The sequence below is a fragment of the Pan paniscus genome, chromosome 9 (genome assembly GCF_029289425.2).
Source record: "Pan paniscus chromosome 9, NHGRI_mPanPan1-v2.0_pri, whole genome shotgun sequence".
NCBI lineage: Eukaryota > Metazoa > Chordata > Mammalia > Primates > Hominidae > Pan > Pan paniscus.
This window is the reverse complement of record NC_073258.2, coordinates 121,574,358-121,601,510: the sequence shown is the minus strand read 5'-3', so window position 1 is coordinate 121,601,510 and position 27,153 is coordinate 121,574,358. Positions and strand designations below refer to the sequence as shown.

General features: G+C 48.6%; 1 protein-coding gene across 6 annotated transcripts in view; it reads right to left on the bottom strand.

Annotated features, from left to right (window-relative positions):
• GRIK4 (glutamate ionotropic receptor kainate type subunit 4) overlaps nt 1-27,153 on the bottom strand; it is a 477,471-nt gene that overhangs the window by 92,075 nt on the left and 358,243 nt on the right. For 5 of the 6 annotated variants that reach the window (XM_057299274.2, XM_057299272.2, XM_057299271.2 and 2 more), the window contains 2 exons: nt 20,966-21,118; nt 19,941-20,045 (listed from right to left, as the gene is read on the bottom strand). In XM_057299274.2, coding sequence (XP_057155257.1) covers nt 19,941-20,045; nt 20,966-21,118 — 258 coding nt within the window. The remainder of the gene's footprint in view (nt 1-19,940; nt 20,046-20,965; nt 21,119-27,153) is intronic. The other variant, XM_063608842.1, reaches the window with a different exon arrangement.

The window sequence follows — 27,153 nt, the reverse complement described above, 5'->3', positions numbered from 1 at the left end:
AATCCCTTTGCTCCACCCTGCTGACACCTGCCCCCCAAACCTCCTGTAGGAACAGCTGTTTTGTAAGCCGCTTCCACATGCCCACATGTGCAGGCTTGATTTTGCTTCAAATAATGTCTCTCCTTGACTCCCTCTATACTTTCTGTCTCTTGCACCTGCTCTGCCTTTCCACTGTTTAGAGGCCCCAGGGGTTGCAGTGAAGGAGGAGAAGGTATGGATTTGGACAGGGCCGCTGCTAGCCTACAAACAGCATCTTAATGCAGATAAGAAAAAAGCACCCCTCTGGGCTGATGTGGCCCTGCCACTGCACCCTGGGAATGCAGAGTTCGAGCTGGACTTCATCCTTGGGCGTTGCACAACCAGAACCAGCAACGCAAAGTTGGACAGGAGTTTAACCTGGCTTCTCTGCTGATGAGCTACGTGAACTTGGGTAAGTTACTGAATCCCTCTGAGCCTGTTTCCCCCATCTATAAAATGGGGATTAAAATAGTCATTATTACCTCATAGGGGTTCTTAAGATTAAGGGAGATGGTGTATGTGCAAGGTACTGTGTCAACCCTTATTAGTTTTTAATACCATTGCCCAAGGCAGAAGGTGGGATCTCCTGTGTGTTCTGTGAAAGGCTTCACACTATGGGCTTTAGCTGATTAGGCAGATTAGGACGGTGTCTCAAAGTATAGTTCCCAGACCAACAGTATCAGCATTAGAAATGCAAATTCTCTTCTTCTCTGAGATGGACATTTGAAAAACAAAATTAAAACTGAAAACAAATGCAAATTCTTGGGCCCTACCCCAGAATGACTAAATCAGAAATTCTAGGAGTAGGGCAGGCTGCATTAGAGCCGAGCAAAAAGACCAACTTAGACGACAAACAGGATGATAGAGAAAGGTTAGGGTGCAGAGATTAACAGTGCTTCAGTGCCTGCCCATGCTCAGTTAGGAAATGTTTACAAACTGGCTCTCCTGGGGGGGAAAAAAAAGACCCTCATGTGTAGCATTTGCCAATTTCTGTGGTGTAAACACACCCGCTATGGCTGATTTAAAGCTGCCAACATGATGTCACCAAGCACAGAGCTGGGAACGGATGTGTACAACGGACTCTTGCAGGCTGGGGCAAGCCAGCTGTAGCACATGACTGGTGCCCGCCATACTCACATGGGCTCTGTGCTGGGCATTAGAAGGTGATGCATACTAATCCCATTGCCACCCCCACTGTATTCATAAGGAAAGCAGGGTCCAGATAAGTTAATAATTTACCTAACTCGCACAGCTGGTGATTAGAAAAAATAGGATTCCAGACAAGGCCAATGGCTGCTTAATTGGTTCCACAATATTTAAAACAAATGTGTAGTCCTTCTACCTACAGATTCTTAATGCCATTACAAGAAACATTTTATGATAGGACTGCTTAGTCAAATATTAAAATTTAGGTAAATATAACCGATATGGGATGTGTTTGCACGTACATAGAATGTATCATTTACCCAACATCCCCAAGGGACACAGGTGGATATAAATTAATAATGATCTTGCTCCTGAAGCATTAAAATTTGGGAGAGTTTAATTATTTATTCAAAACCATTGTTTCCAAAACTCCTTTCTAAAGGAATTATTATGTTCCTCTGTCCTCTTGAACAGGGAGCCTGTCTACCTTAATATGCAGTGTTATCATTACGAAGCCAGTTATTACACTGTGCCGTGATACAGTGCTACCCTTGGGGTTACTGAAATGTGGAGGGCCACTGCCTGCAGTTCTGCGCTTTTATAAGTTAATTTGTCTGCTTTCTCGTAGTGTCTGTTTCTTTTCTCACTGTGAGCCATCACTTCTTGCTCCTATTACGACTGCTGTCTCTGAGCCTCTGTCTTTCTAGGACCCCTGGGTAGAGCAGCCAGGGACCAAGCTTGAAAGAATTTTAAGGAGAGCCTAGACAAGGGGGCTGATGGGGCCACAGGGTTGTAGTGAATGGTTCCGTGGCATCAGTAGGGGCTACCCATAGTCCTTTGGAAAGGAGATGACTGTACAACTGAATGAGTGTCAGGGACTTGGATTTGGTCTGTCGTGTGACCCCAGGTCAATATAAGCAAGCTGGTCACTTCTGCGGCAATGCACTGCAGAAAGTCCTGCACCCAGGGGCCAGGACCACAGGGGTCCTCTGGGGCTTCCTGACAGAGGCTGCAGTGTGTCACCTGGCATCAGGAGACCCCCCATTAGTACCTGGCACTATGACCACAGGTGGGTGACCCTGAGCAAGTCAGTTAATTTCCTTGAGCCTCACCCCTCCCCAGCCTCCACCCTAATCAAAATCCCCACTGACCTTGCCTGGGACTAGAATCCACTCTGGGCCTCCCTGTTCTGTTCTTCACACAGCAGCAGCCAGTCGTCACTACCAAATCTCACATACACACCAGTCCCTGCTTAAAACCCTTCAATTCTTTCCCATGTTGGCTTAAGGATAGAGACCAAAACTCTTACTATGGCCTGCAAAGCCCCATGAGGTCTGTCCTTTGCCCACTCTCCATCCTCTTCTCATGCTCTTCGGTCCAGCTTTACCTGTGCTGCAGCCACACCTACCTTCTTCCCGCGTTCAAGTGCAACAGGCTCCTTCCCGCCACAGCCTTTGCACATGCCATTCCCTGCCTGGAACTCTCCTTGCCACATGAACCCCTGCCCCCCAGCCCCTTTCAGCTAGTTTAGGAGTTGGCAAGCCCGGGACTACAGGTGGAATCCAGCCCACTCCCTATTTTCTGAAATAAAGTTTTATTGGAACGTAGCCTCGCCCATTCATTTGTGCACTGTGACTGCTTTCATCTACAAAAGCTGATTTGCTCAGAGCCATGTGACCTGCAAAGTCTAAATATTTATCACGTGGACCTTCATAGAAAAAAATTTGCTGAATCTTGATCTACTTTACATCTGTTAATCCCCTCAGGCTTCAGCTCAAAGGTCCCTTCCTTGGAAGACTTTCCTTGCTAATCCCTCAAAGTCGGACTCCTCCCAGAACCACGTTCTTTTCCTTCCAAACATTCATCGATGTGACTATTGCTTACGGCCTATCTTTCTTACTAGATAATGAGCTTCATGAGAGTAGGGATCATGGCCAGCTTTGACTGCCCTTTTATCCCTAGAGCCTGGCACAGTGCCTAGCTTATCACAGATGCTCAATAAAATCGAGTTAAGTGAATGCACCAGGAACATTGCCTATATAGAATCTCATTTAACCTTCAGCCTATCTTTAAGAGGGAGTTATTTTTGTACTCATCTTACAGATTTTAAACATCCTGAATCTTAGCAAGGTTAGGTCATGAATGTCCCCAAAGTCACATGCTGCTAAGTACCAAGATGGGGATGTAAACCCATGCTTTCTGCATCCCCAAAGCATGTGCTCCTAACTACTGTGCTGTTCTGTTTCAGAGTCAAGACAGCGATGGGAACGGGCATAGCACAGTGCCTGGTGTGTAAGCAGGGATGAAATGAACTTTGCCAAGTCCTTTCCCCTTTCTGTGGCTCGGATTCCTTCCAGGCTGCAGTCAGTGAGCCCTCAGGCCCTTTCCTATAGACCAGTCCTGGAGGCCCACAGGCTCACCTGGGTGTCATCCCTGGAACTTGCACGCCCTGCCGCTGAGGGGGAGCCCTGGCAATCCTGCCTGCTCACAGCTCTCACTCCTGCCTAGAATCACACAGGGCTGTCATTTTGCCACTTTGTTCCCTCTCAAGTAGGTAAAAAGAGATTCATTTTTAAAGCCTCGAGGGATTTCCTCACATCTTTGCCTGCATCTGTGGGTGTGCACGCAGCACTATAACATGTAATATTTTATGTACATTTAGATGATTGTTCTTTGCACTCAGCGGTGCCAGGATCCAGCTTCTTCTAGGGAGGCCACCGTAACCCCAAGGCAGGGTAAGTCCTTCGGCTTCAGACTCAGGTTTTGCAAACACTTATTGATCACCTTTGCATTCTGGGCACTCAGCCATGTGCTCTGCTTACATAAATCTCCTTGATTCTGCACAACAACCTTGTTATTATTCCCACCTGAGAAATGTAGGCTTAATGGAGGTACTTCAGACAACAATAATAATGCTTAATGTAGGCACTTTCATACACGTTTCTGTTGAATAAATGAATGAATGAATGAAAGTGAGACTCAGAGATGTCAAGCAACTTGCTGAGGGTCACACAGTTAATAGGAGATTAAACTGAGATTGGAACTTAGGTTCTATTTATTACTATATCATCTGGTTGAGTTAGGACAGGTGTATGTTGTCTTGACCTTAAGGCCTGGGCCTTCTCAATTCCTCTCTGATCATCATGAACTTGTTTACTAAATATAGTCCTGAAGGGAGTCACTTCAAAGAGCCCATATGAGTGATCCTGGCCAGGGCCCAGAGTGGTTGCTTAGGAGCTAGCTTGGCACAAGGGGATTCAGGGGGTACAAGAGGACCCACATTTTTTTTCCTCCTCTCCCATGCATAAGCTATATGAGCTGCGGTAAGGCATTTAACCTCTCTGAACCTTCTCCATCTGGAAATAAATGAACCTGCCTACCCACAGTACAGCGTTGTTGTTGTTGATAAGCAACTGAGATAATGTACGTGATGGCCTTTGACGAGCCACAATAAGCCATGGGAACATAAGATAATGGTACCATTTAACGGTACCATTGTGTATTTGGTGGGAATGCAGCCGGCCAGAAGTCAGGAGATTTGGGTTCAAGTTCCACCCTCCAACTTACTACATGGTCTTGGGAAGTTGATTTTGCTACCTATAAGATAAAAATAGCTCCCCTTCCCTTCTCCCCTTATTAGGGTAATCTGAGGCAATTACAGATATGACAAAAGTTTCAAGGCCTATTCAAATGCAAGCTCTGACTGGGTGCAGTGACTCACACCTCTAATCCCAGCACTTTGGTAGGCCAAGGCAGGCGGATTACCTGAGGTCAGGAGTTCAAGACCAGCCTGACCAACATGGTGAAACCCCATCTCTATTAAAAACAGAAAATTAATCAGGCGTGGTGGCACATGCCTGTAATCATAACTACTCCGGAGGCTGAGGCAGGAGAATCACTGGAACCCAGGAGTCAGAGGTTGCAGTGAGCTGAGATCGTACCATTGCACTCCAGCCTGGCCAACAAGAGTAAAACTCCATCTCAAAAAAAAAAAAAAAAAAAAAGTAAGCTCTTTCTATTTTATTCTATTTCAGATCCTTGTTCTCCAGGGACATCCAAAGTCAGATGAACCATAACCAATGACTCTTTTTTTTTACTCTCAGGTTCAGGGTACTAAGTTGAAGTTCTTACTAGGAAAGATGCGTATTAATAATGTATTTGTGGCTTCTTGAGTGCACAGAAGTGATTTTGACATATGGGCAGGAAAAGTGACATTCAGGTGAAAACACTATGGCCAGGGATCCCAGGAATAAACTGAGATTGTTAGAGTTTCAAAGTCTCTTATATTATATAGATCTGTACTTTGAAATAAAACCAACTAAAAAGGTTTGTAATATTAGCCTCCGTGGTGAACACCTTGGCACGAGGGAGTAAATGCTTACTGCATTTAAATCTAATATCTCCAATCATAAAAGTTTCATTCACAGAGGAGACTGAGTCATGAGTAAGCAAGAGCCCAACCGAGTCCTGGAGTGGGTGATCTGGGGAACAAAGAGAGATGCTGAAGTTGGCCAAAGGCTGCATTCTAGTAGCAGAGGGAACCATCAAATACATGCTTGTGCAGAATAATGCTGAAAATTCAGGATCAAAAGAAAGCAATGGTAAATGCCAAGGGTAAGAGATCAAAAACAAGTCCAGGGAAGGCTGGGAAAACTCGATATCAAGTGAACTCTAACTGGGCTTTATTAAGCCTGCAACTCAGTTGGTCCAAGGCAGTATTTTGTTAAACTGTGGGTTGCAACCCATTAGTGGGTTATGAAATCAATTCAGTGGGTCAAGACATGCATTTTAAAAAGCAAATCTATACCTAGAATAGATCAGGGTGTAATGCACATAGCAGGGGTACCTTGTTTCACAAGCTTTGGTTTCAGTTACATATAGATGGATGTTTATGTGCATCCTGACTTGCAACCCAAATGTAAGTCAGGCTCAAGAAGTGTACAAGTGCCTGGCATAAGAGATCTGGACACCCTATCTGTTCACTACTCTATCATCAGACCTTAGCCGAGTACCTGGAACATAACTGGTTCTCAATAAATACATTCTTTTGCATCAGTGAACTCCTAGTCCTGGTCACTTGTTATAACTGAAGGACTAACTACGGTATAAGAAAATTATACAAGCTAAGACTTTTGAACACTTACCATATGCCAAGCAGTGGACTAAAGCCTTTATATTTGTCATCTCATTTAATCTTCCCAACCACATCACAAGGGAAATACTGCCATCATCCCTGTTTTACAGATAAGAAAACTGAGGCTCTGACAGGTTGGGTTTCTTGCCCAAAGCTCCATAGTTAATGCAGATTCAAACCCAGGCAGGTCTGCTATGCTACTAGATAGATATAGATACTAATACTAATAGATATTAATTCTATTGGGTTGGGACTATACAGTTAAACATTTAGTAAACATTCGAATCCTTATCCTTTATCCATTGGCATTTGCCACAAGCGTTCCTGCCTGAGACCCCATATCCTTGAAGGTGGCCTTTGCTATCCCTTGTCTTTGATTCTGAGTTACATATTTAGAAGAGGACACGTAAATAAAGCTTGAGGAAGGGGAGGCTAGGCGGCAGAGAAATAAGCAGAGTGGGAGTTCTGGCTTCCCAACCAGCTCTGCCATCCACCACAACCGCCTCTGGGTGGTTCCACTCAGGATCCTCACACTCCCCTTCACCTGGGGTTTCCCAGTCACCCACCAAGCTTCAGCCTGAATGTCACCCCTCAGGGAGGCCCCTCCCAGTCTTTTGTCTCCATCAAGACCCACATCACAGACTTGTGCATAGTGCCCTGAACTACTGCTTTGTAGCACTCATCACGTTTGTAATCATATATTTAGGTAATTATTTGTTTCACGCCCCTCTCCTGTACCAGAGTGAAGAGACTCCATCTTGTTCACTATCATATGCCCAATACCTAGCATGAAATTGGCACTTACTACATATTGGCTGGATGCATGAATAAATTCCCGTTTGTGGCCCCAGCTTCCAGGGCAGTGCCTGGCCTATACAGGGTACTCAATAAATATCTGTTGAAATGAATTACAAAGTTCTTTTGGGCAAGTCATTTCTTTTTATCTTTAGTTACCTTACCTATAAAAGAAGGATACAGGCTTGCCCCTTCCAGCTCAAACAGGAATTCCTGAAAATGCTGGGTTTATTTATAAAGAGATGTAAATTTGCAAAGTGGCTTGGGGCAGAGCCTGAGAGAGATGGGCTTATTCTTTTTTACTTTTGTGAGTGTCAGCAACTCTCGTCTGAGCAGTTTCCTGAGCAGGCAACCCCAGAAGGTCTCAGACAGGTGACGGTAGGAGGCCACGGGCAGCACTGCTTCCCTGGCATGAAGGTGAGGCAGGTGGCCACTGATGTGAGGGATACAAGGAAGGCTCCTCTCCAATCTGCCACAAAACAGCCCTCTCTGAGCTGAACGAAATGAAGGTAGAAACAGGAAGGGTGGAATAGATGTGTGAACCCAAGAAACACAACTAAGGAAAAAGGAAAGAGGCTTTAGAAAGGAAGATTTCTGCCCAATAGATAGAAGAACTTTCCAAGAATGAGAGCTTTCCAAGATGGAATATACTGTTCCTGTAGGTGATGAGTTCCTTGACACTGGAGGCATTCAAACAGACTCTATGATGATCCATTTGCAAGAATCCAAGCAGCCAATTAGAGTGCTGGTCTAGAAGCCCTTTAGTATTCTTTTTGACCGCAGGAATATAAGATCTGGATTCTACTTCTGCATCAGGGGAACCAGGAGAAAGGCAGGACATCAACAGGAGATGAAGTCCTTGCTCTTTGTGAGAAAACAGGAGAGCAGGAGTATGGGGCAGTGAACGCAGAGAAAGGGCCACTGTAGGAAAACTTCAGCCACTCATACGTTTGCTCATTCCTGGTCTTCTCTCCTGGCTGAAACTCACTACAGGTGATTCCATTATTCATGGTAGTTCTGTTCTATAAAGTTGCCACAAACACTGAATTAGGGAATACCGAACCATTTTTGTTCCTATGGGAAATACAGGGCTAGGTTCCTGTGAGCCTCTGGTCACGGTGCTTTCTTCAATCAATCAATCACTTTGTTTTACATGTGTTGCTGTTTGCAGGCACCTCGCTTAATATATGTTGTTGATGCGTTAACATTAAACAACAGCACGCTCACTCAGCCAGAATGCAGCTTACCTAACACACGTGCTTTCTCTGGAAGGCACATCACTGTTCTTGTAGGTAGGAACACTAGATAGCACTTCAGCACTATGCTTAGGGGTCATTTTAAACAGAAACATTACCAAGAAAAAGCACAAAAATAGACAAGATGTGGCATGCAGTGGACTGTGAGAAGGACACTTGTTTACAGTATGAGAGCTGAAACAAGAAGACACGGTGCAGCCTTGTTCAGCCTCAGCTGGGAATGTGCACATCAGTGATTCCAATTTTTTGCTGCTCTGTACATGTCTGCAAAAGCACTGTATTGATTTGGGGGTTACAAATAGATTTTAGCAAGTAGTTGAATTTGCAAACATGGAATCCACAAATAATGAGGATCAACCGTACTTGTCTGCTCTCAAATGTGTAGCTTGTGCCAAGACCTGCCCAGACTTCCATCCCTAATCCCCAACGTCTGGCATAGGAAGCAGAATTTGGTCTAGCCCTCACCACTCCTCTTGCCAAAGAGAATAAAACCACATTGGCTGTTCTCAGAGATTCCAATGACAGCGAAAATAATAGGGCAGGAGTGGAGCTCAGTCCACCCTAGTCAGCTCTGACTAAAAATGCCACCGCTGTATGATGCTTGTATGAACTTAATAGACTTCCCACCTAGCTCATGGTTTCTGAAGTTAAATTTCCAGAGACGAGCTGTGAGGATGCTCAGATCTCCTTTCTTTTCGGACAGAAGTACTAAGTGATTTTAAGAATTTCTGTTGCTGGCCAGGCGTGGTGGCTCACGTCTGTAATCCCAGCACTTCGGGAGGCCGAGGCAGGCAGGTGACCTGAGGTCAGGAGTTCGAGATCAGCCTGACCAACATGGCAAAACCCCATCTCTACTAAAATACAAAAATTAGCCAGCCGTGGTGGTAGGCGCCTGTAATCTCAGCTACTTAGGAGCTTGAGGCAAGAGAATCGCTTGAACCCAGGAAGTGCAGGTTGCAGTGAGCCAAGATTGTGCCACGGCACTCCAGCCTGAGCAACAAGAGTGAAACTCCGTCTCAGAAAAAAAAAAAAAAAAGAAGAATTTATGTTGCCTACACCCCAACTTCCTCTTCTTTTCTTGCACAGTTGAAAATCTCAGACTCACTTCATTTTTGGGGATGATCAAATTGGCCTTCCTCAAATTGCCGTGTGCGGAGTGCATGGCAGGATCAGTCAACACGAGGACTCATCTGCATACCCCTCTCTCACCTCCAGGAAGCTAGAAGGTGTTTTGAATTAGCTGCCGAGGAAAGAATTTATCAGAGAGCTCAGGCATGCTGGAGATTTTTCATCTTACAAGAAAATTACTGCCAAAGAACATGACACAGGCAGGCCATGCCTGGCTTCATTTGTTAAACGCACCAGGTGGAGAAGTACCTTGGGAAAGCTGGTTGTATTAATAACACAACTTTGCGCTCTGAGTGGCAGATGCCAATTGAACTCACGGTTTTAATGAAGCGCCTGGGTGGAAGGAAGCCGGTTACTTGCCGTCCTTCTGGAACTCAGGACACTGAAGTCAGTAGCATGCTGGAGGGCAGGGGAGGATGCAACTTCTGAGCTTTCTGCGATGGCCTGAGCATGGCCCGGCTCTGCCCCTAGCTGGAAGCTGGCTCACAGCAGGCAGCTAGCATGTGCCCGGGCCTTGCAGTGCTCTGGCTGGATGGGGAAATTTTAGTTTTGGGGGTGTCAGCAGCTCTTGTCTGAGCAGCGCTCTGTCGGGCAGGCCTTTGGGGTGCTGGGATTCTCATAGGAGTGGGACCATAGCTTCTGCTTCCCTCAGCTTCACACAAAACCAGAGCCACTGCCAAGTGGAACCAGTGAGGCTGCCACATTAGAGAGTGGCAAAAGGAGGGGTCAGGGGTGGAGGAAGGAGAGAGGCAGGAGAGGGAGAGGCTGTGGGGAGGCCATCCTGAAGCCCTGAGTGGCCAGCCTGGTACAGCTGGTGTGCGCCCCGCCTGGCTGGCATGGGCCGGTCTTTGCGTGGTTACAGCCAGAGTGACCTGGCCCTGGGCGTCTCGCTCACCCCCGTTTTGTTCTTCTCTCTGCCCTGAGCCAGCCTAGAAGCGAGACTCCGGGAATACGGCACACAAAGATAGACAGATAGATAGTCATCTCTGTGTGAGATGACAGAACTAAAATTTGCAAATATAGTAGAATCCTCAAAGCACAGCTATAAACAATGTTTCATTTTGCTCTCACAATAATTTTATGATGCAGATAAAGCAGATATGATGATGATCACCATCCCTGCTTGACTGAGGAGGAAATTGAGAAACAGAATGCTAGAACAGAAACTGGGAGAGCTGGGACTCTTCCCTGAGCCTTTGACCATGAAGCCTTATGCCCTTCCCAGTGCCCCACGCTGCCTGCTGCTGCATGTGGCTCCCTCACCTCCCTGGATCCACCTTTGTTCTTTCCCCAGGCCTGCCTGCCTGCAAACCCCACACCTCTGGCCGGTGGCCTGGCCCACCTCCCATCAGAGCTGACTGACGCAGGCTGCTTCCTGAGACCGAATTAGCAGGTCCGCCTCTTCCAGCTCTTCCAGGCATGAGCTGGCTGAAGAGGCACGGAAAAGAGTCACTGGGAACTGGCAAACTTCCCCAGACTTATCTCAGGCAGAAGCGTGATGGGGCACATTATAAGAAATACATTTAAAATGCAGCACTTTAAAACCGTGCTCTTCTGCCCAAAAGCAGCCCCCAGCTTGAAAATTTAAGTAGCTCTAATTTGTTTGCCGGCTGATGTGTGAATAAGCTTCTGCAGTCAGTGAATTTTCCATCAAAGCTGATAAGCAGGAAGTCCCTGTGCTTTGGGAGAAAGAACCAGACTTACGTGGGCCAGGAAGGCAGGAGAGAAAACGCCCTTCAGGTTACATCCTGCCAAAGCCAGCTCATCTGCCCCTTGACCGTTGTCCCTGGGGTGGACAGGAGAGCCTGATTCACTCACAGGAGAAAGTATTTCAGAGCCTTTTAGTGAAGTAGGGGAGCACTGTTCTTGGAGGATGGAAAGAAATGGAAAGGGGAAAGATATCAGTGATTGGAGGGGCCTTCTGCTTCAATTTTCAAATTCCAGTTGTCAGCGGGGAGGTTTGTCATAGGAAATCTCTCTTGAACAACTTGGTGAACAGTAGCTTTAGAGAACTCTCACGACAAAATCCTCAGGTCCCCAGGGCTCTGGTGTCCCTGTTGGCTATGAGCTCCTTAGGCCTGGACAGCACATCTGTGTGCCCCCTGCACACCTCCCCAGGGCCCAGGGAGGTGGGCTGTGCACACACCAGTCCCTCGTTCGCTCCGTATTCGCTCTCCAAGCCTGCACTGAGCACCATTCTCAGCTGGCTCAGGGAGCCCCCAGCACTGAATAATAGTGTGAAAAGGCTACAGTAGAGGGAGCACATAAACAGAGCACTGGACCGGTGCTTGCAGGAGCTGGGGATTAGGGAAGCCTCACTGAGCTGAGTTTTGGAGACGTGAGTAGGAGTAGCCAGGTGAGAAATGGGAGTGGGTACGGGTGCACTGGCACGGGCATGTGAGAGAGCCTGGCATGCCTGACCGTCACAGCATCTGGTATTGCTGGGGCAGAGCGTCGGAAGGGCCAGTGCAGACGAGGGGACTCAAAGGTATGCAGCACCCAGCACCTGTCATCCTGAACGCAAATGGGGGCTGCCAAGGGGTTTTACACCCAGGAATGATACTCTCACTGATGTGTTCTCTGGTAGGAAAGACGGAGGCGCTGACCTCCAACTCTTAAGAATTTTTGACATTCTATGAGATGTTGTCAACTATTTTAAACCTCATTCCAATTTCCCTTCTCCTGGTTCCTTAATTAAAAAGAAGAAATAAGTGACTTCTCAGTAACCTTCAAAGCAGCCCCCCAGCCACCCATCTCTTTTTCTGCTCCCTCCACCCGGATCTGCCATCTTGAAGTTTCCTCATCAAAGGCAAAGTCACTCCCACTGGTTCTGGGGGAAATCGCCTGTCAAGCAGCCTCCTCAGCTGGCCCACGGAGGTCTGTTCCCCAGACGGAGAGCTGGCACTCAAGGCTGCTGATTCCCAGCAATCAAACCTGGCTCCAGCACTCTGAGCCAGGCTCCGGCAGAAGCAGCTTCAAAGGATCTGCATATTTATGGTAAATTCCTTCCTCAAATTGAAAATGTATTAGACAGTAGCAATCACAGTACTCTCAGAGCTACCTTCCCCCTCCCACCCCCCTCAACCTGTCTGAGCCTTAATAGCCCTTCTCCTTAGCACAGAAGGGGCTGGAGCTATGATGGGGTCAGCTCATAGTAAGAGGGGCTGGGGTCAAGGGCACAGATGCCGGGGGTACCTCTCCATGGAGAGCATGAAATGCCCCTCACTATTCTTCCATGCCATGTGAAGGCAATGTCAGTGCAGAATGTCATCTGACAGGCAGGGCGCTTTGATGGTTTTCTGTTGTTCTAGGTTTGTTTGCTTTTGAAATGGAGGAAGGGCCTAGATATGGGGACAGGAGTGGCTCCCACCAGAAAGCAGGTCTGCTAAAATTCCCACCAGAGCAACAGAAGCTATTTTCCAGAGTTCTCAGCTGCACAGGGCCACGATAAGAAATGCAGCTGCCTTTACATGACTCAGGAGTGCAGCAAAGCAAGTTCCACCGCTGCCAACGCAGGAGGATCCCAACTCCCCTGGAAAGGGGCAGAGCTGCCTCTGCGTGGGCTTGTGTCAGGCAAGATGTCAGGAGAGGAGATTAAAGAGAGGCAGCCTGACCTCCTAGCAAAAGGTGGGACCTACAGGAATTTCAAGGAGTTGGGTTGAATTCTCTGAGCCTTCTAAAGATGACACTGGATCCCTGAGTTCTTGGTTTGCAAGGGTGACTCAGGAAAGCCATCTCATCCATCCTCCTCCTTGGGTTAGAACTCAAATCATTCCAGAGAGCCAGCCCCTTGAAAGCTGGGTTGATATAAGCTTTGGAAAACAAAAGTCTGGCTGTCAGCTCACAAGGCTTATTACTGGCCCTCTCCTCATTGCCTGGCCAGTTTCTCCAGCTCTGTAGGAGCAGAGTGAAATAAATCCATGGTCTAAGGAAAGTGTGGCTCAGGTCTAATTTCTAGAAAAGTTCACATGAAAAGAACCCTGTGTACCTGGTGGGAGAAAGGCAAGTGGAATAATTAATTGATTCCAAAGCCCAGAGTTCAGAATGAATAAAAAAATTGGAAAACAAATTCCAGTAAGCAAGCTAATGTGGCAAATAGAAATTTGGCGTTCAGTTTGAGGAAATTCATAATCCTCCAGTGCTCTCAGCTCTGTGCTGTTCAGCCCCATCTGGAGTGTGGTGTTCAATCTGGGCCTTGTGTTTTAACAGACAACCTAGACGAACCGAAAAGCACTAGTGGTGAGAGATGTGGCAGCCACATCATGTTGGGAACCGCTGCCTGAGAAAGGAAAAAATGGAAGAGCATGACAACACCAGCCCTGTACAGTAAGATCTGGCTGCAGTTTTTGCCTTCCCCAAAAGATTATGAGCTCTTGAGGGAACCATGATTCATGAATCTTACATTCCCGGCCCCTGACACAGACAAGGTGCTCAAAAATTCTATGCTAAATTCAGGCATGAAAGAATAAGTGAACGAAGTAAAATCAAACTTTTAAAAAATATTTGAAGAGCTGGTAAGAAAGAGGAAGCAGACTATTCCTATTATGGCAGAATTAGGAGGCAGATTTTGACCCAGTGCCTGGAAGTATTTGGAATGTGTCCCTTGAGAGGCAGTGAATTCCTCAGCCCAGGACATGCTCAAGGAGAGGCTGGGTGGTCATCTCTTTCAGGGGAACAATGGAGAAACGTTCTTACACTGGGTTGGAGGAATCCATGAAAGGCTTGAAGGTCCCTTCCAATATGGTCTGGGACAATTCTGCATAGTAGAAAGACCTTGGACTTTGAAGGCAGACCCAGTTCTGCCTTGTACTTGTACTTGGACTTGTACTCAGACCCAGTTCTTCAATCTGGCACTTACTGGCTGTATGAATGTAGATACATGACTTCTTCTCTCTCTGTGTCTCAATTCCTTCACCTACAAGCTGACAGAATAGCTCTCCTGCAGGGTTGACGAAATGATGAAAAATTTTAAATACATACTTACACCACTCTGCACAGCACATCACGTAGGTGACAACAAATGTTAGCTACTATGTCAGTAGAGCCGGCTTTCTATGTAACCACAGGCAAGGACAAGACTGTACCATGCAATTCTAGTTTGGATAATTCTTGGGTTCACCCAGGTCAAACGCTGGGAGGTTACGACCTTCATTGCTCAGAGAAATGAAACTGAGGTATCCACGTAGTGATACACAGTGAGCCAACAGAAAAAGTTTAGATCTGCATCTTTAGGAATAGCAAACCTCAAAGGCTTAATTAGAGCCTGTTAAGCCATTTCCAATCCTCAGATGAAAGATGCGCTCATCTTATTACAGCACTAACAAAGTTGCTTGGGGGCTGCTCAGAATCTCTGATCTTTAGACCAAGTTAAACGAAGGAAATTAAGGGCCTTATAATGCTGTGCTTCCTTCTTTCCCAGCCTCTTCCAAAGATTTCTCCCAAATCAGGAAGGGAGACTATACTTTCCTAATACTGTCCAGGCCATCTTCCGTGTCATGAAAAGGGAGGATATGAGATGGACAGCGGAGATCTCGCATGCGCAAAAACTGGAGGGTGGAGCTGAAACAATACTGTCAACTTCTATGCCCATAAGCCAATAACTGGGCGATGGTCCAGGTTCAGAAATGTCACTGACAGGGCACAACAGGGAATTGTCCCTGACCCTGCAGTCTCCAGTAGAAGCTCCACAAGGTCAGTCCCAAGACTGAAAACCCTCTCCGAATAGAATCAAAATACTCATTTTTAAAATAGTAGAAAACAATCCTGAGTTCTGATAGACTATTTTTAAAATGGTAATAATCCTTTAATCAGCCACCGGCAGAGAATGTGGTATTTGGTTCAGATGTTTTACCAATTACAACCCACCAGGTCGCTGCGTGGGGCTTTCTAAATAATCAAAACCAGCTTTTAATAGTCACTCACCCAGACAGGAAGAGAGAGAATAAAACCAAGCCCCAATGAGAAGATGCCATTCTTAAGGAACGCCCAGCCCAGCTGGTCATCAGGACCCAGGCACTGTCCTGGTTTGCAGCAGGTGGCAGCAGACCAACAGACCTGGCTGAAGAGGTTTGATTTGGGGTTTTAGGGATTCCAGGAAAGTGAGGAATAGCCAGGAGTGGGGGATCCAAGAGCACGGGCTTTGCCATTGGACAAGCCTGAGCATAAATTCCAGCTCTGTCTGAAGTGCTTGCTAATAGCGGGACCAAGTTCCTTCTGCTCCCTGAGCTCCCGTATTCTTATTGGTGAAATGGGAGTTTATCTGCCTTGAAGGGCTGTCGTCAAGATTGGAAGTGATTTGTGCAAAGTGTGCATGTGGTGTCTGGTATGCAAAGAGTACTCAAAAGATGTTATTTCCCCTGTTCCTTGTCACTTTCTCTTCCCCTGCCCAGCATCACCTTGAATGGAATTGGGAGAATATTCACGCAGAGATATTGACATTCCTCCCACCTGGAAGAGAGGCCCAATTAATTATCACTCCCTAAACCATTTCTTCATCTTGTAATAAGCAGGGGAAGGACACCTGTCAAGAGGCAAAGATCGGGCGGTGATTGGGATGGGACCTGGGGACCAAAGCTGCGAAGCTACATCTGTGCCCCTGATACAACACGCACAGTTTTTGCTTGGTACTCACAGCACCTAAACCAGACAGGGAAGCAGCAGGACACTCACTAGATTTGTTGAAAAAAAGGGGGGGGGGCAGGGCATAAAGAGAATGATCACCATCCACTTCACAAGTCCAATCAAGAGTCTGTGTCCCTTAGAGTAGCCGAAGGTCAAAGCACATCCTCTTTAATGGTCATTTCTGAAGCAGATTCCATCCAACACTGGCTCAAAAAGATCGGGGTAGGATGTGGAGAGGTCAAGAAAAAAATCTCTGTGAAGAGGCTGCAGTTCACGAACACTCTTCTACTAGGACAGTATTTGTCAAAGGGTAGTCTGTGGACCACCTGCACTGTAATCATCTATCTCGGTGCTGGTTAAAATTATGCAGATTCCTGGAATACATCCAGTTTTACTAAACTGGAATTTATAGCTGTGAGGCCTGGGAATGTCCAACTTTTATGAAGCACTCTCGGTCATCCTGGTGCACGTCTACATTTGAGAAGCCTGCCCTGCACCGCTTATGTGTGCTGCTGCCAAAGAAACTGCAGCCACTATGGAGGATGCCTCAGGGCACGGTCCCTTGCTGGCCTGGGTTGGGGGCTGAAGGATGAGCCCTGGGGGCTGATGACGCTGTTTCTTAATGACTCAGGCAGTCCTCTGGCCTCGGGGCTAGCACAAGCTAGCCTGAGCAGCGGCTGCTGGAGAAGCAGAATAAAGGTGAAGAGGTACTTGGAGCCTAATCGGCTGTCCTTCAAGTGGAGAGTGGGATCAGGGCTACCAGCCAGCTCTGCCACTGCAGGTGTCTCTTGATGGAGGGTGCTGGAAGTGGGCTCTTTCCCCAGAGCACTCACAAAGCAGGACTGAGGTCTAAGGGGAGTGTTTCAAAGTCTGGGATCAGGCTTTCTGTGGAGTGAGCATCATGTTCTCCTAACTATTCTTCCACTGTAATCATCTCCACCCCTTCTCCTTTCCCCATTTTCTTTTCCCGCTTACCACTCCTGACACTATGTCACATATATATTTGTTTGCCCACTGCCTGTCCCCTACTAGAATACAGGCTCCACAAAAGCAGCCACTTTCTCCATCTTAAAAAACTTATACCTAGAAGACAGTCTGGCACATAATAGGCAATCAACAAAGATGTCTTGAAAGAATGAATGAATGTTCTTCACTTCACATCCCTCAAGCACATTGGGGCTCAGAGAAAAGTCTGCCTGACAATTTCTCCACAGGCTGGCAGCTTCACCTATTCAGGGAATTAGGAGCCCGAGGGCACGATCTGAGTGTAATAACCCACATTTGCACTTACGGTTTTCTATGTCAGGCTCCCTGGACAGACCGTGAGCACTCTCTCTGTGCAGCGGCTGAATCTTTTTCAGCTTCCTTTCCCCCAGGCCCAGCATGGTACCTGATACACAGTGCATGCTCAATATATGACTTGTTAGATGAATAAAATGACCATTTTGTGAAACGCCATCCCCGTAGTTTCTGGCTGCCTACCTAACCCTGCTCTCATTTGAGAAATTATACAAAATGGTAGCTGTTATTGCTTACAGACAATGCAGCTCTGCCCCAGAGATACGAGGCCTTTCTGAGAGTCAGCAGCAGGACTCTGGGCTCCTGTCTGAGACTCTTTCCTTTTACTGCCTCGTCTTCCAAGAAGGGTGACCTGGCCTCAGGGCCCAGCATAATTATGATCTCCTAGAAAGAACTCCACTGGACTCTAAGGAGGGCTGATTGGAGCCTCTCAGATGCTGGGACCCAGAAGCAGGAGGCAGACGTGACAGGGCCTCCGCGGCCGTAGGGCTTCATTAGAATCACCTTGGGGGCTTGACAACTGCATCAGTTCCCGGGGCCTGTCATAGGCCTACCCAACTAGACTCTTGTGAGGTAGAGTTTAAAAATCTGTGTTTTTATTGCATTTCCAAGGTGATTCTGATGCATAATTTGTTGTAATGGTTAAGAACTTAGACTTTAGAGGTAGATCTCTCTGGGTCCAAAACCAGCTCTGTCATTACTGTTTGTTCAAGGATAAGTCAGTCAGTCCCCCTGAGCCTCAGTTTCTTCAAGTATAAAATTGGGACTAATAAAAAGTATCTATTTTGTAGGGTTAAAAGAGAAAATATATATGACACACTTAACATGGTATACGGCTCATGGTAAGAGCTTAATAAATGGAGGCTACTATGATGATGACAATCGCAGTGGTAGTGATGATGATGTTGGTGGTGGTGATGATAATGATGACAATGGCGGTGGTGGTGATGACTGGTGGTGATAATGATGACAATGGTGGTTGTGACGATGAGGCTGGTGGTGGTGGTGGTGGTGGTGGTGGTGATGGTGGTGATCATGATGGTGATGGTGGTGATCATGATGGTGATGGTGGTGGTGATGGTGGTGATGATGGTGGTGGTGATGATGGTGGTGATGGTGGTGGTGGTGATGGTGGTGGTGGTGATGATGATGGTGGTGGTGGTGGTGATGGTGATTATGGTGGTGGTGGTGGTGGTGATGGTGATTATGGTGATGGTGATTATGGTGATGGTGGTGGTGGTGGTGTTGGTAGTGGTGGTGATGGTGATTATGGTGGTGGTGGTGGTGATGATGATGATGGTGGTGGTGGTGGTGATGATGATGGTGGTGATGGTGGTGGTGGTGATGATGATGATGGTGGTGGTGATGGTGATTATGGTGGTGGTGGTGGTGATTATGGTGGTGGTGGTGGTGACGGTGGTAGGGTGATGGTGGTGGTGATTATGGTGCTGGTGGTGGTGATGGTGGTAGGGTGATGGTGGTGGTGATGGTAGTGGTGGTGGTGATGGTGGTGGTAATGGTGGTGGTGGTGGTAGTAATCATGGTGGTGGTGGTGATGATGATGGTGGTGGTGGTTGTAGTGGTGATGATGATGGTGGGGGTGGTGATGATGATGGTGGTGGTGGTGATGATGACAGTGATGGTGGTGGTGATGATGATGAAGATTCTTCATAATCTCCTGGAAAAGGTGATTGTGCAACCCTTCAGTGGTGTGCTCCCTTGTTCAGCCACTCTGACAGTCAGGAAGCTTTTCAATGTACCCACTTCTTGCTGTATTTAGTGCTCGGCTTCCTACTTACCAGCCTTTTCTAAGGCTGCAGAAGGGTCAGCCAAATAATAGGGAGTTGAATATTAGGGTGATGGCGAGGGTGGGAGATCTTCAAGAGACACTTCAAAAGTCAGATCCCTTTCAGATCTCTGTTTCTTCTGATGGAGGAAGATCTCAGAAAAGGGGAAAAAGGGTAATGGCGGAGAATGAGCAAAGGAGTAGGGAGCTGAAAGGAACTATGAAGGACAAGGCATCCCTGCAATGATCGAGCAGGCAGGGAGCGGCCAGAAGAGGAGCTGTGTCATTGGCATGGGGGTGGGAGCTGTGGGTTGGTCAGAGAAGGGCAGACAGGAGAGACTCAGCCATGCACTGCAACACTGAAGGGTTTCCTTGGCCTACATGTGATACAGTCTCTGCCTTGCCAGCAGGCTCCCTGGAGTCTAAATGGGCTCCAGGATTAGGGTCAGACTCAGGGAGTAAAATCCTCCCTGGGAATTCCCCCCTTACATGACACACCCTTGCCTCCCCTTTCACCCCAGTTCTCTCCTTCTTAGTATTTTGCTGGGGGTGCAGTCCCTGAGCCACAGTGGCTGATCTGGTGGCAGGGAGAGGCTGGTGCAGGTCAGGAGCCTTGCCCAGGATCCAGCCTGCTGCTGTTGGGGATAACTGGGAGCAGGAGGCCATCCAAAACACCGAGGCATCAATGAAATGGGCTGGGGTCTGAGAAAGGAACAGAGAGGAGGACCTGCCATCACCACGGCGCAGCTAGGCTTACCTGCCGAAAACCATTCCTTGTGAACTGTAAGATTTTCAAGGCGTAGTTGGACCTCTGGCCTTTGCTGTTGAATTCAATGTGGCCGGTAAGACCTTCCAATTCTACCTGTCCAAGAGAGAGTGAGTTACAGCACCAAACAGGCCCCAGGTTACACTTGCCCCCAAGCAAGATTTCTACACAGAGGCTATTTAAGGATGCCCAGAAGAGGCAAAGCAGTTAAGATCCTTCTCCTGCCCACACACAGCCAAGGCATCTTGAGATGACAAATGTGATGTCTGCGGAGACAATTCAGACTTGGCTTGGCCTGGAGTAGGAGACGAATGCTCCCCCAATAACCCCATACCAACTGCACAAACCAACCCAGTCATGGTGCTAACTTGAGCTCAGATTCCCCTCGGCCCCTCCTCCAGGCCCTTGGCTGTCCAAAGCATTCATCCTCTCTGGGCAGGCACTCACCCACCCCCAGGTCCACAGGAAGTCAGGATGACTCTCCACCTAACTCTAAATGCAAAGTCCAAGACACTGTGCTGCAGCAGGCTTCTCTGACAGAAGTCTTCTGTGTAGGGTAGAGATCCTCATTCACCCACCAGAGGAGGCATGGCTGGGGAGGACAACAATGGGAAACCCAGCCAAGCTAGAAGTCTTGAGCCTGCATCTCCCAGAGGGATGCCAGTCTCCAGCAGCACCACCCTTTCCCAGCTGTGTGGAGCTTTGCTGAGAACACCGCTGAACAGAGAGGCCAGGTGCTAAGTCTGGAATTCAGGGGCCCATTAATAGTGTAAGGCTCGAGGGCTGTTGCCTTCTGAACAAACTTCCATGAATTCTCAGTGGTTATTGGGGTTTAGGGAACAAATGTGGCTCATGATCCATTCAACTGGGGTCACCAGAGATCACTGATTTATCTGGGGCTGTAATAACAGACACATTTCGAGCAAGCCTGGAGTTGAGGGACTCTTGTACCTTGAACCAAGTGTCCCACCCCACCAGCCTGGGCACAGCCCTGCAGGGCCTCAGCCGCTCCTCACCATGCGCAGGTAGTTCATGAGGCTGGTGCCGTGCTGCCAGATCTGGGCCGAGCCGCAAGACAGGGGCTTCACGCCGATCTCTTGGCTCCGGTTCAGTTCCTGAACCGCAGTCACCACAGCATAGACAGCATCAAACAGCAGGGCCGAGGAGAGCTGGGAGAGGCCGGGGAGCAGGCAGAGGGAGGGAGTCACAGGTGTAGAGGAAGAAAGGGAGGGGAGGGAGAAAATAAGAGGAATGGAGGAAGAAAAGAGAAAGCAAAAGAAAGGGAAATAAGAGTGCATCTTCATCGCCCTTGGCCCACGTCCTGTCTCTGGGCCAGCTCTACTTCATCTAATAGTCAGGTGTTCACCCAAGACACACAATGGTGGCAAAGGATTCTCTGGGATTGAAGCCTTGTGCTGGCCCTTTCGGCCCCACATGATTTCAAGTGTACCCTTTTCTCTCTGCTCCAGGGAAACAAGCAACTGCCATTACTCCCAGGAATCCTCAAGAAGAGGGCAGGGCTGCTTATGTCAAGAAGAGAAAGGAACCTGGCCACTGCCCCGCTATCTGCCCATTCTATAAGGCTCAGTTGAAGGTCACTTCCTCCTACAAGACCCCACGATATTGTTTCTTCCTAAATGTGCCTAATATTAGTCCACTTTGTACTGTACAACTTGATGAGTAGGTATGAAGCACATGGTAAGTTCAAAGCCCAAGGATGAGTAGGAGCCTATTCCTGTGATTACAGCAGGATGGGGAAGGGAGGTAGGAGGAGACAGGGCACAAACAAGGGGAACATGAGACAGAGTGTGGTAGGTCCACAAAGGTCTTCCTGGGGAGGGTTCCAAAGAGGGAAACATCTGGTTGGGCAATCAAGAAAGTCTTTCATGGAGGATGCTGCATTGGAACTGGGCACTGAAGGATGGGGAGTCGCTGAGAAGAGGGAAAGGCATTCCAGAGCGTGGAACTGCAGGAACAAAGACTAGAAGGTGGAGAGTTGGACCACTCCTAGAAGGAGAGGAGGGCAGAGGAGGGGCGGGGCTGGAGGAAGCAATCCATCACTCACATGGCAGGGGTCATGCCATGCGGGGCCTGAAAGCCAGGGAAGAGGTCAGCACAGTTGTGTGCCCACATTTTCATCTTCCCTATTAAAATGCAAGCTTCTCAGGGCAGGGAACACACAGGACCTTAATCTCTATATTCTGCACAGCATCTGTTATGGGGCCTGTCGTGTGGCTGGCCCCTAAGACATTTGCTTGACTTGAATTAACTTCTGGCTGAAATTTGCCCACTACCCAATAAGTGGATACAATGTTTGCAGCCTGTGGGGAGGGGAAAGCTGAGTATCTTGGTGGAGGTGGTAGGAGTGGAAAGACAGAAGACACCTGTCCTTGAGGAACGTGCCATCTAAGGAGGAGATGATACCACACTATGTTAATGTATGCGGGGTCCCTGGCAAAAAACAAACAAACAAACAAAAAAACCCTAGCAAGTGCAATTGACTATACACTCAGTACTGTGCCAAGGCCCTGAGGGGGTCCAGGAAGGCAGGTGGAGGCCTCCTGGGAGGAGTGGTGTTACAGGGCTAGAAGTCCACACAGAGTCCCATTATAAGGCAAGTTCCTTCACTGAAACACGACATTCCATCACTGGCGACTCAACATTGCCCCTTCCGAGCCTCCTCTTTCAACTGATGGCATCCTTGTGAGGGTCCCACATGAGACCCTTGTGAGAGCACCCTTGTGAGACCACCATTCCAGGGGACCGACTGCTTACAGCCTGCCTCCCTCCTAGCCAGCCCTGGGACACTGGCCCCTCCACGGTTGGATGGAGGGATGCTGTCTCGGGGTTTTTCAAGCTCTCCAGGCAGAGTGTAAGCAGTGTGAGACAGTGAAGTGTCGAGGAAAGAGCTTAAAAGCATGAACACCAAGCCCAGAGTCCAGATCCCAGCCCCTCACTATGTGCTGAGTGATCCCAGGCATGTGAATCCCTCCAAGTGAGCAACAATTTCTGTATCTGTAAAAGAGAAGCAGCAGTCCCTGCCTCACAAGTCTGTAAGAGTGCTCTGCAAACTGCCAGCGTCAGAAGACAGCATTCCTGAGGGCAGGGGCTGTGCCCCCTCAGGTCCAGACAGATGTTAGCAGGTGCTCAGGAAGCCGGTGTTGACTGAACTAAGTAAGGCTCCAGGGAGTGGTAAGGACAGGGGGCTACAGGCAGGGTGGATGGGCTTATTTCCTACCCAGTTTTGCTGCATGTTGGGCCAGGAGGCCTATGAGGGGAACTGGGTGAGCCAGCTCTGGATAATCTCTTTAAAAGGCAATTACAGAGCAAAACAGTCAACAAAGTTTGTCTGTTCCAGTCCAAGTTCACCTGCATCACAAAACTACCTGGCTGGTGTATGCTTTCTTCCTCCCTCTCTCTCTCCCTCCCTCTCTTGCTGCTTCTTCTCCTCCTTGCCTTGCTTCTTTGCTTTATTCCCACTTTTATTCAGCCACTACCATCTGGCAGGTACCATAGACCTCAACACCTTCCCACTCTCCACAGAGACACTGGATCAGGCCACTGCCCTCGGCCTCCATCGAGTCTCCTGCCTCCCCTGCTCCAACTCCCTTCCTGTCTGTCCCTTGGTCCCAGAGTCTCCTGGAACCCGAAGACTAAGCAACAAAGGGCACCCAATTCTCACCATGGGGAACAGTGCACACCTCTGCAGTCTTGCTGAGCTAGGATGAGCTGGGCTGAGCCGCCACACTCCTGAGTCCCTCCATCCATCATCTTCCACTCTCTCTTCTCTGCCTCCCTGCTCTTCCCCTTTGCCCTCAGCTCCTTCTTCATTTGATTCGCCCTGCATGGCAATGAATGCTCCTTTGCAAGCCTACAACCGTCCTTGTCCTTCCATGTAACTCGCTTTCCCCTGAGCACATGTGGCTCTTTTATTAATGGGCCTCTCACATGCCACAGACTAATGCTGCAGATTCTCCCTTTCCGGCTTAGACAAATTGACGGGAAGTTAGCTGCCCCAACTGAAACTGGCTTCTAGATCCTTCTGTTTGGCTATTTAAATGATGCTATAAACCAATTTCTGTCCCACCTTCTCCCTTGCCTCCCAGTTAATCTCACCATTCTCAGATTCCCAAAATCGTGGAGTGATTGAGCTGGAAGAAATTCTAGAAGACAACTCATCGGGCCGGGTGCAGTGGCTCATGCCTGTAATCCCAACCCTTTGGGAGGCCGAGGCAGGTGGATCACTTTGAGGTCAGAGGTTCGAGACCACCCTTGCCAACACGGTGAAACCCCATCTCTAGTATAAATACAAAAATCAACTGGGTGTGGTTGTGTGCGCCTGTAATCCCAGCTACTCGGGAGGCTGAGGCAGGAGAATCGCTTGAACCTGGGAGGCGGCGGCTGCAGTGAGCCAAGATTGCACCACTGCACTCCAGCCTGGGCAACACAGTAAGACCCCATCTCAGAAACAAACAAACAAAACCAAAAAAAAAACCCACTCATCTGTCTTCTTTCACGAATGAAGAAACTGAGGCACAAGGCATTCTTCTCTTGCCCAAGGTCACAAAGCAAGGCCTGGAGGCCCGGTACCCCTTTGTCCAGACTGGCTTCCTCCCCTCTCCACAGCACTGTCTTCCACCTCCCTCCCTCCGAGAAGCCTAGGTTGTCATTGCTCTATCAGATTTATTCTTATGCCTCATCTCCCAGGACAACTTGGGGCAATCTTTCATTGTTGCCTTCTCTGCAGCAGATGGGAGCGTGGGACTCTGGCACCGGGGTGGGGGCAGGAAGGGGTGGTGGGCAGGCTTCTCTAATGCCCTGTGTTGGGGCCATCACCCAGTTTGCCTCCTGGCAAGACTGGTTGTTTGTCCTCACGTTAGCCCCTCAGTTAACAGCCATTAGCCACTGGCTGCCTACCTAGCACCCATTCTCCCCTTCTTCCTCCCATTTGATTTAGGTATCCTTCCCTGTCCCAAACTGTAAGGAGCTTCAGAGGAGGCTGAGTCAGCCCCAGGTCCCAGGGAATCCTGGGTGGTCCAAGGTCCCCATGCCAATATGTGATTTGGGACAGTGTGAGTGACCCCACTGAAACAATGAGCCGTGAACTGAGGCCTGGAATGAGGGGCTTGCTTCTCAGGAAAGTTTCCTGTCTCCTAAGAGGATGCTCCTCTCTCCTCTGGACATGTCTGTGTCTGGTTGGGATGCTTGGACTGCTGCAGCCAGCCCAGCTCCAGCCTGAGCATGAAGCTGTAACCAAGTGGGGACACAGCAGAGATGGAAAAGATTTGGTCTCCAACCTCACCACTCCGGAATCTTGCTAAGCCACGCAATAACACATTTCCGTTTTCTCACAAGACATTTTGATACAGGGTTTCTGTTGCCGAGAGTACTCTGGTACCAAGGCCCTGGGGATCCCTTTCCTCTCAGAGGCATTGTTGCACCAGGCCTCAGTGTCTACAGGCCCCCTCCCCAGGCCCCCTCTTCCTCCAGTGAGGCTGTGTGCTGGTCCCCAAGAGACCGTCATCACGGCAGATTTGCAGAGGAAGCACCACGCCATTTCTCACATCCTCCCACCAGGCCCCCAGCTGGTTCCTGCCACATGGTTGCCACTATTCCCACTCCGTCTGGGACATGGTTTTCTTGGCTGATGCTCTCTTATTAGCACATGATGTGGATGCTGAGATCCGTGCATGCCTGTTGGCAATGTTCTTTGGCATCTCTAATTCCATGGCCTTCAAGATTCTTCGAGTGCTTCTAGTACTAATGCCAGCTAGGGATGCTGGGCACAGGGAGCAGGTAGAAGGAAAATCCTCAAGGTTGTGGTCTCCTCTCCACCTGTGTGTGGCCTTCAGAGGGGTGAAACCACTGACGTGTCCCCTGTAGGCTCTGGGCTTCACAGTTCCTCTCTGTGGTTCAGCCTGGGCTGGTCAGAGCTGACCCTTTCTAAACCCCAAACGTCTTCTCCCCCGCTGCAGTCTCCTCGGGTTCCTCCACCCATCACCAGGCGCTGTCTTCTGCAGGCTCCTGCCAATCTGCCCACGCTTCTCACCTGGATCCTTCAAACTGCTCTGAGAATTCACCTCCCAACCCTTGTGCCTGCAGCTATCTCCTCACAGTCACCAATCTCCTGCCCTCACCCAATTTCTCCTCTGATGGCGTGCGAGCCTGTCATCTCTCTGCCTCATCAATTTTTCCATCTTGTTTTAGATCTCCATCCCAAAGCATCTTTCTCCCTCTCCTAATTGTTTTTTCCCTCCGCTATTACTTACTCATTTAGCTCTGGAAAGCATTTGGGGCTACAGTCAGGGAGAAGCAGTTTCTGTTACAAAAGCCCTCCTGGCCGGACACAGTGGCTCACGCCTATAATCTCAGCACTTTGGGAAGCCGAGGCGAGCAGATCACGAGGTCAGGAGATCGAGACCATCCTGGCCAACACGGTGAAACCCCATCTCTACTAAAAATACAAAAAAAAAAAAAATAGCTGGGCATGGTGGCACATGCCTGTAGTCCCAGCTACTTGGGAGGCTGAGGCAGGAGAATTGCTTGAACCCAGGAGGCAGAGGTTGCAGTGAGCCGAGATTGTGCCACTGCACTCCAGCCTGGGCGAGCAAGACTCCGTCTCAAAAACAAAAAGCCCTCCATCCATGTCTCCACTTCTGGGCTCACCAGGGGAAGGAGACACCCCCCCCCCCCCCGCCCATTTCCACCCCTTCTCTGTTCTCTCAATACATTTCCTTTTCCTTTCTCTCTTTCCATGGCCTCTACTCCTCATCTGTGTGTGCACGCCTCTCGCTTTTGTCTCTGCTTCTCCTGTCCCTGTCTCTTCTAAATATTAAATCCCCCAAATGGCTCAATCCTCATTTAAAATCCTCTCCTCTTTCTTGGCACCAAAACGTTGCTTGGCAATGAACCCTCGATTCTCTTGTTTTTATATTTTCATTTGGTTCTTCATTGTTATTTTCTTTTGAGCTGTTTGCAAATTGTTTAGGGGAATGCAAGGCTCTGTATAAATTAAGATGAATCAGTTCTGACTCAGGGAGCTGTGGCTGAGTTCCTTCCCCTTCCCATGACATGAAAATAAGAATATCTCCTAAATACACACCTGTAACCCTCATCTCTCTCCATGCCCCAGATGACGGGATTCCCAGGATCCTCCCGGATGCCCATTTGTCTCTGAACTTCTGCAGCTTAAACTCTACCCCCC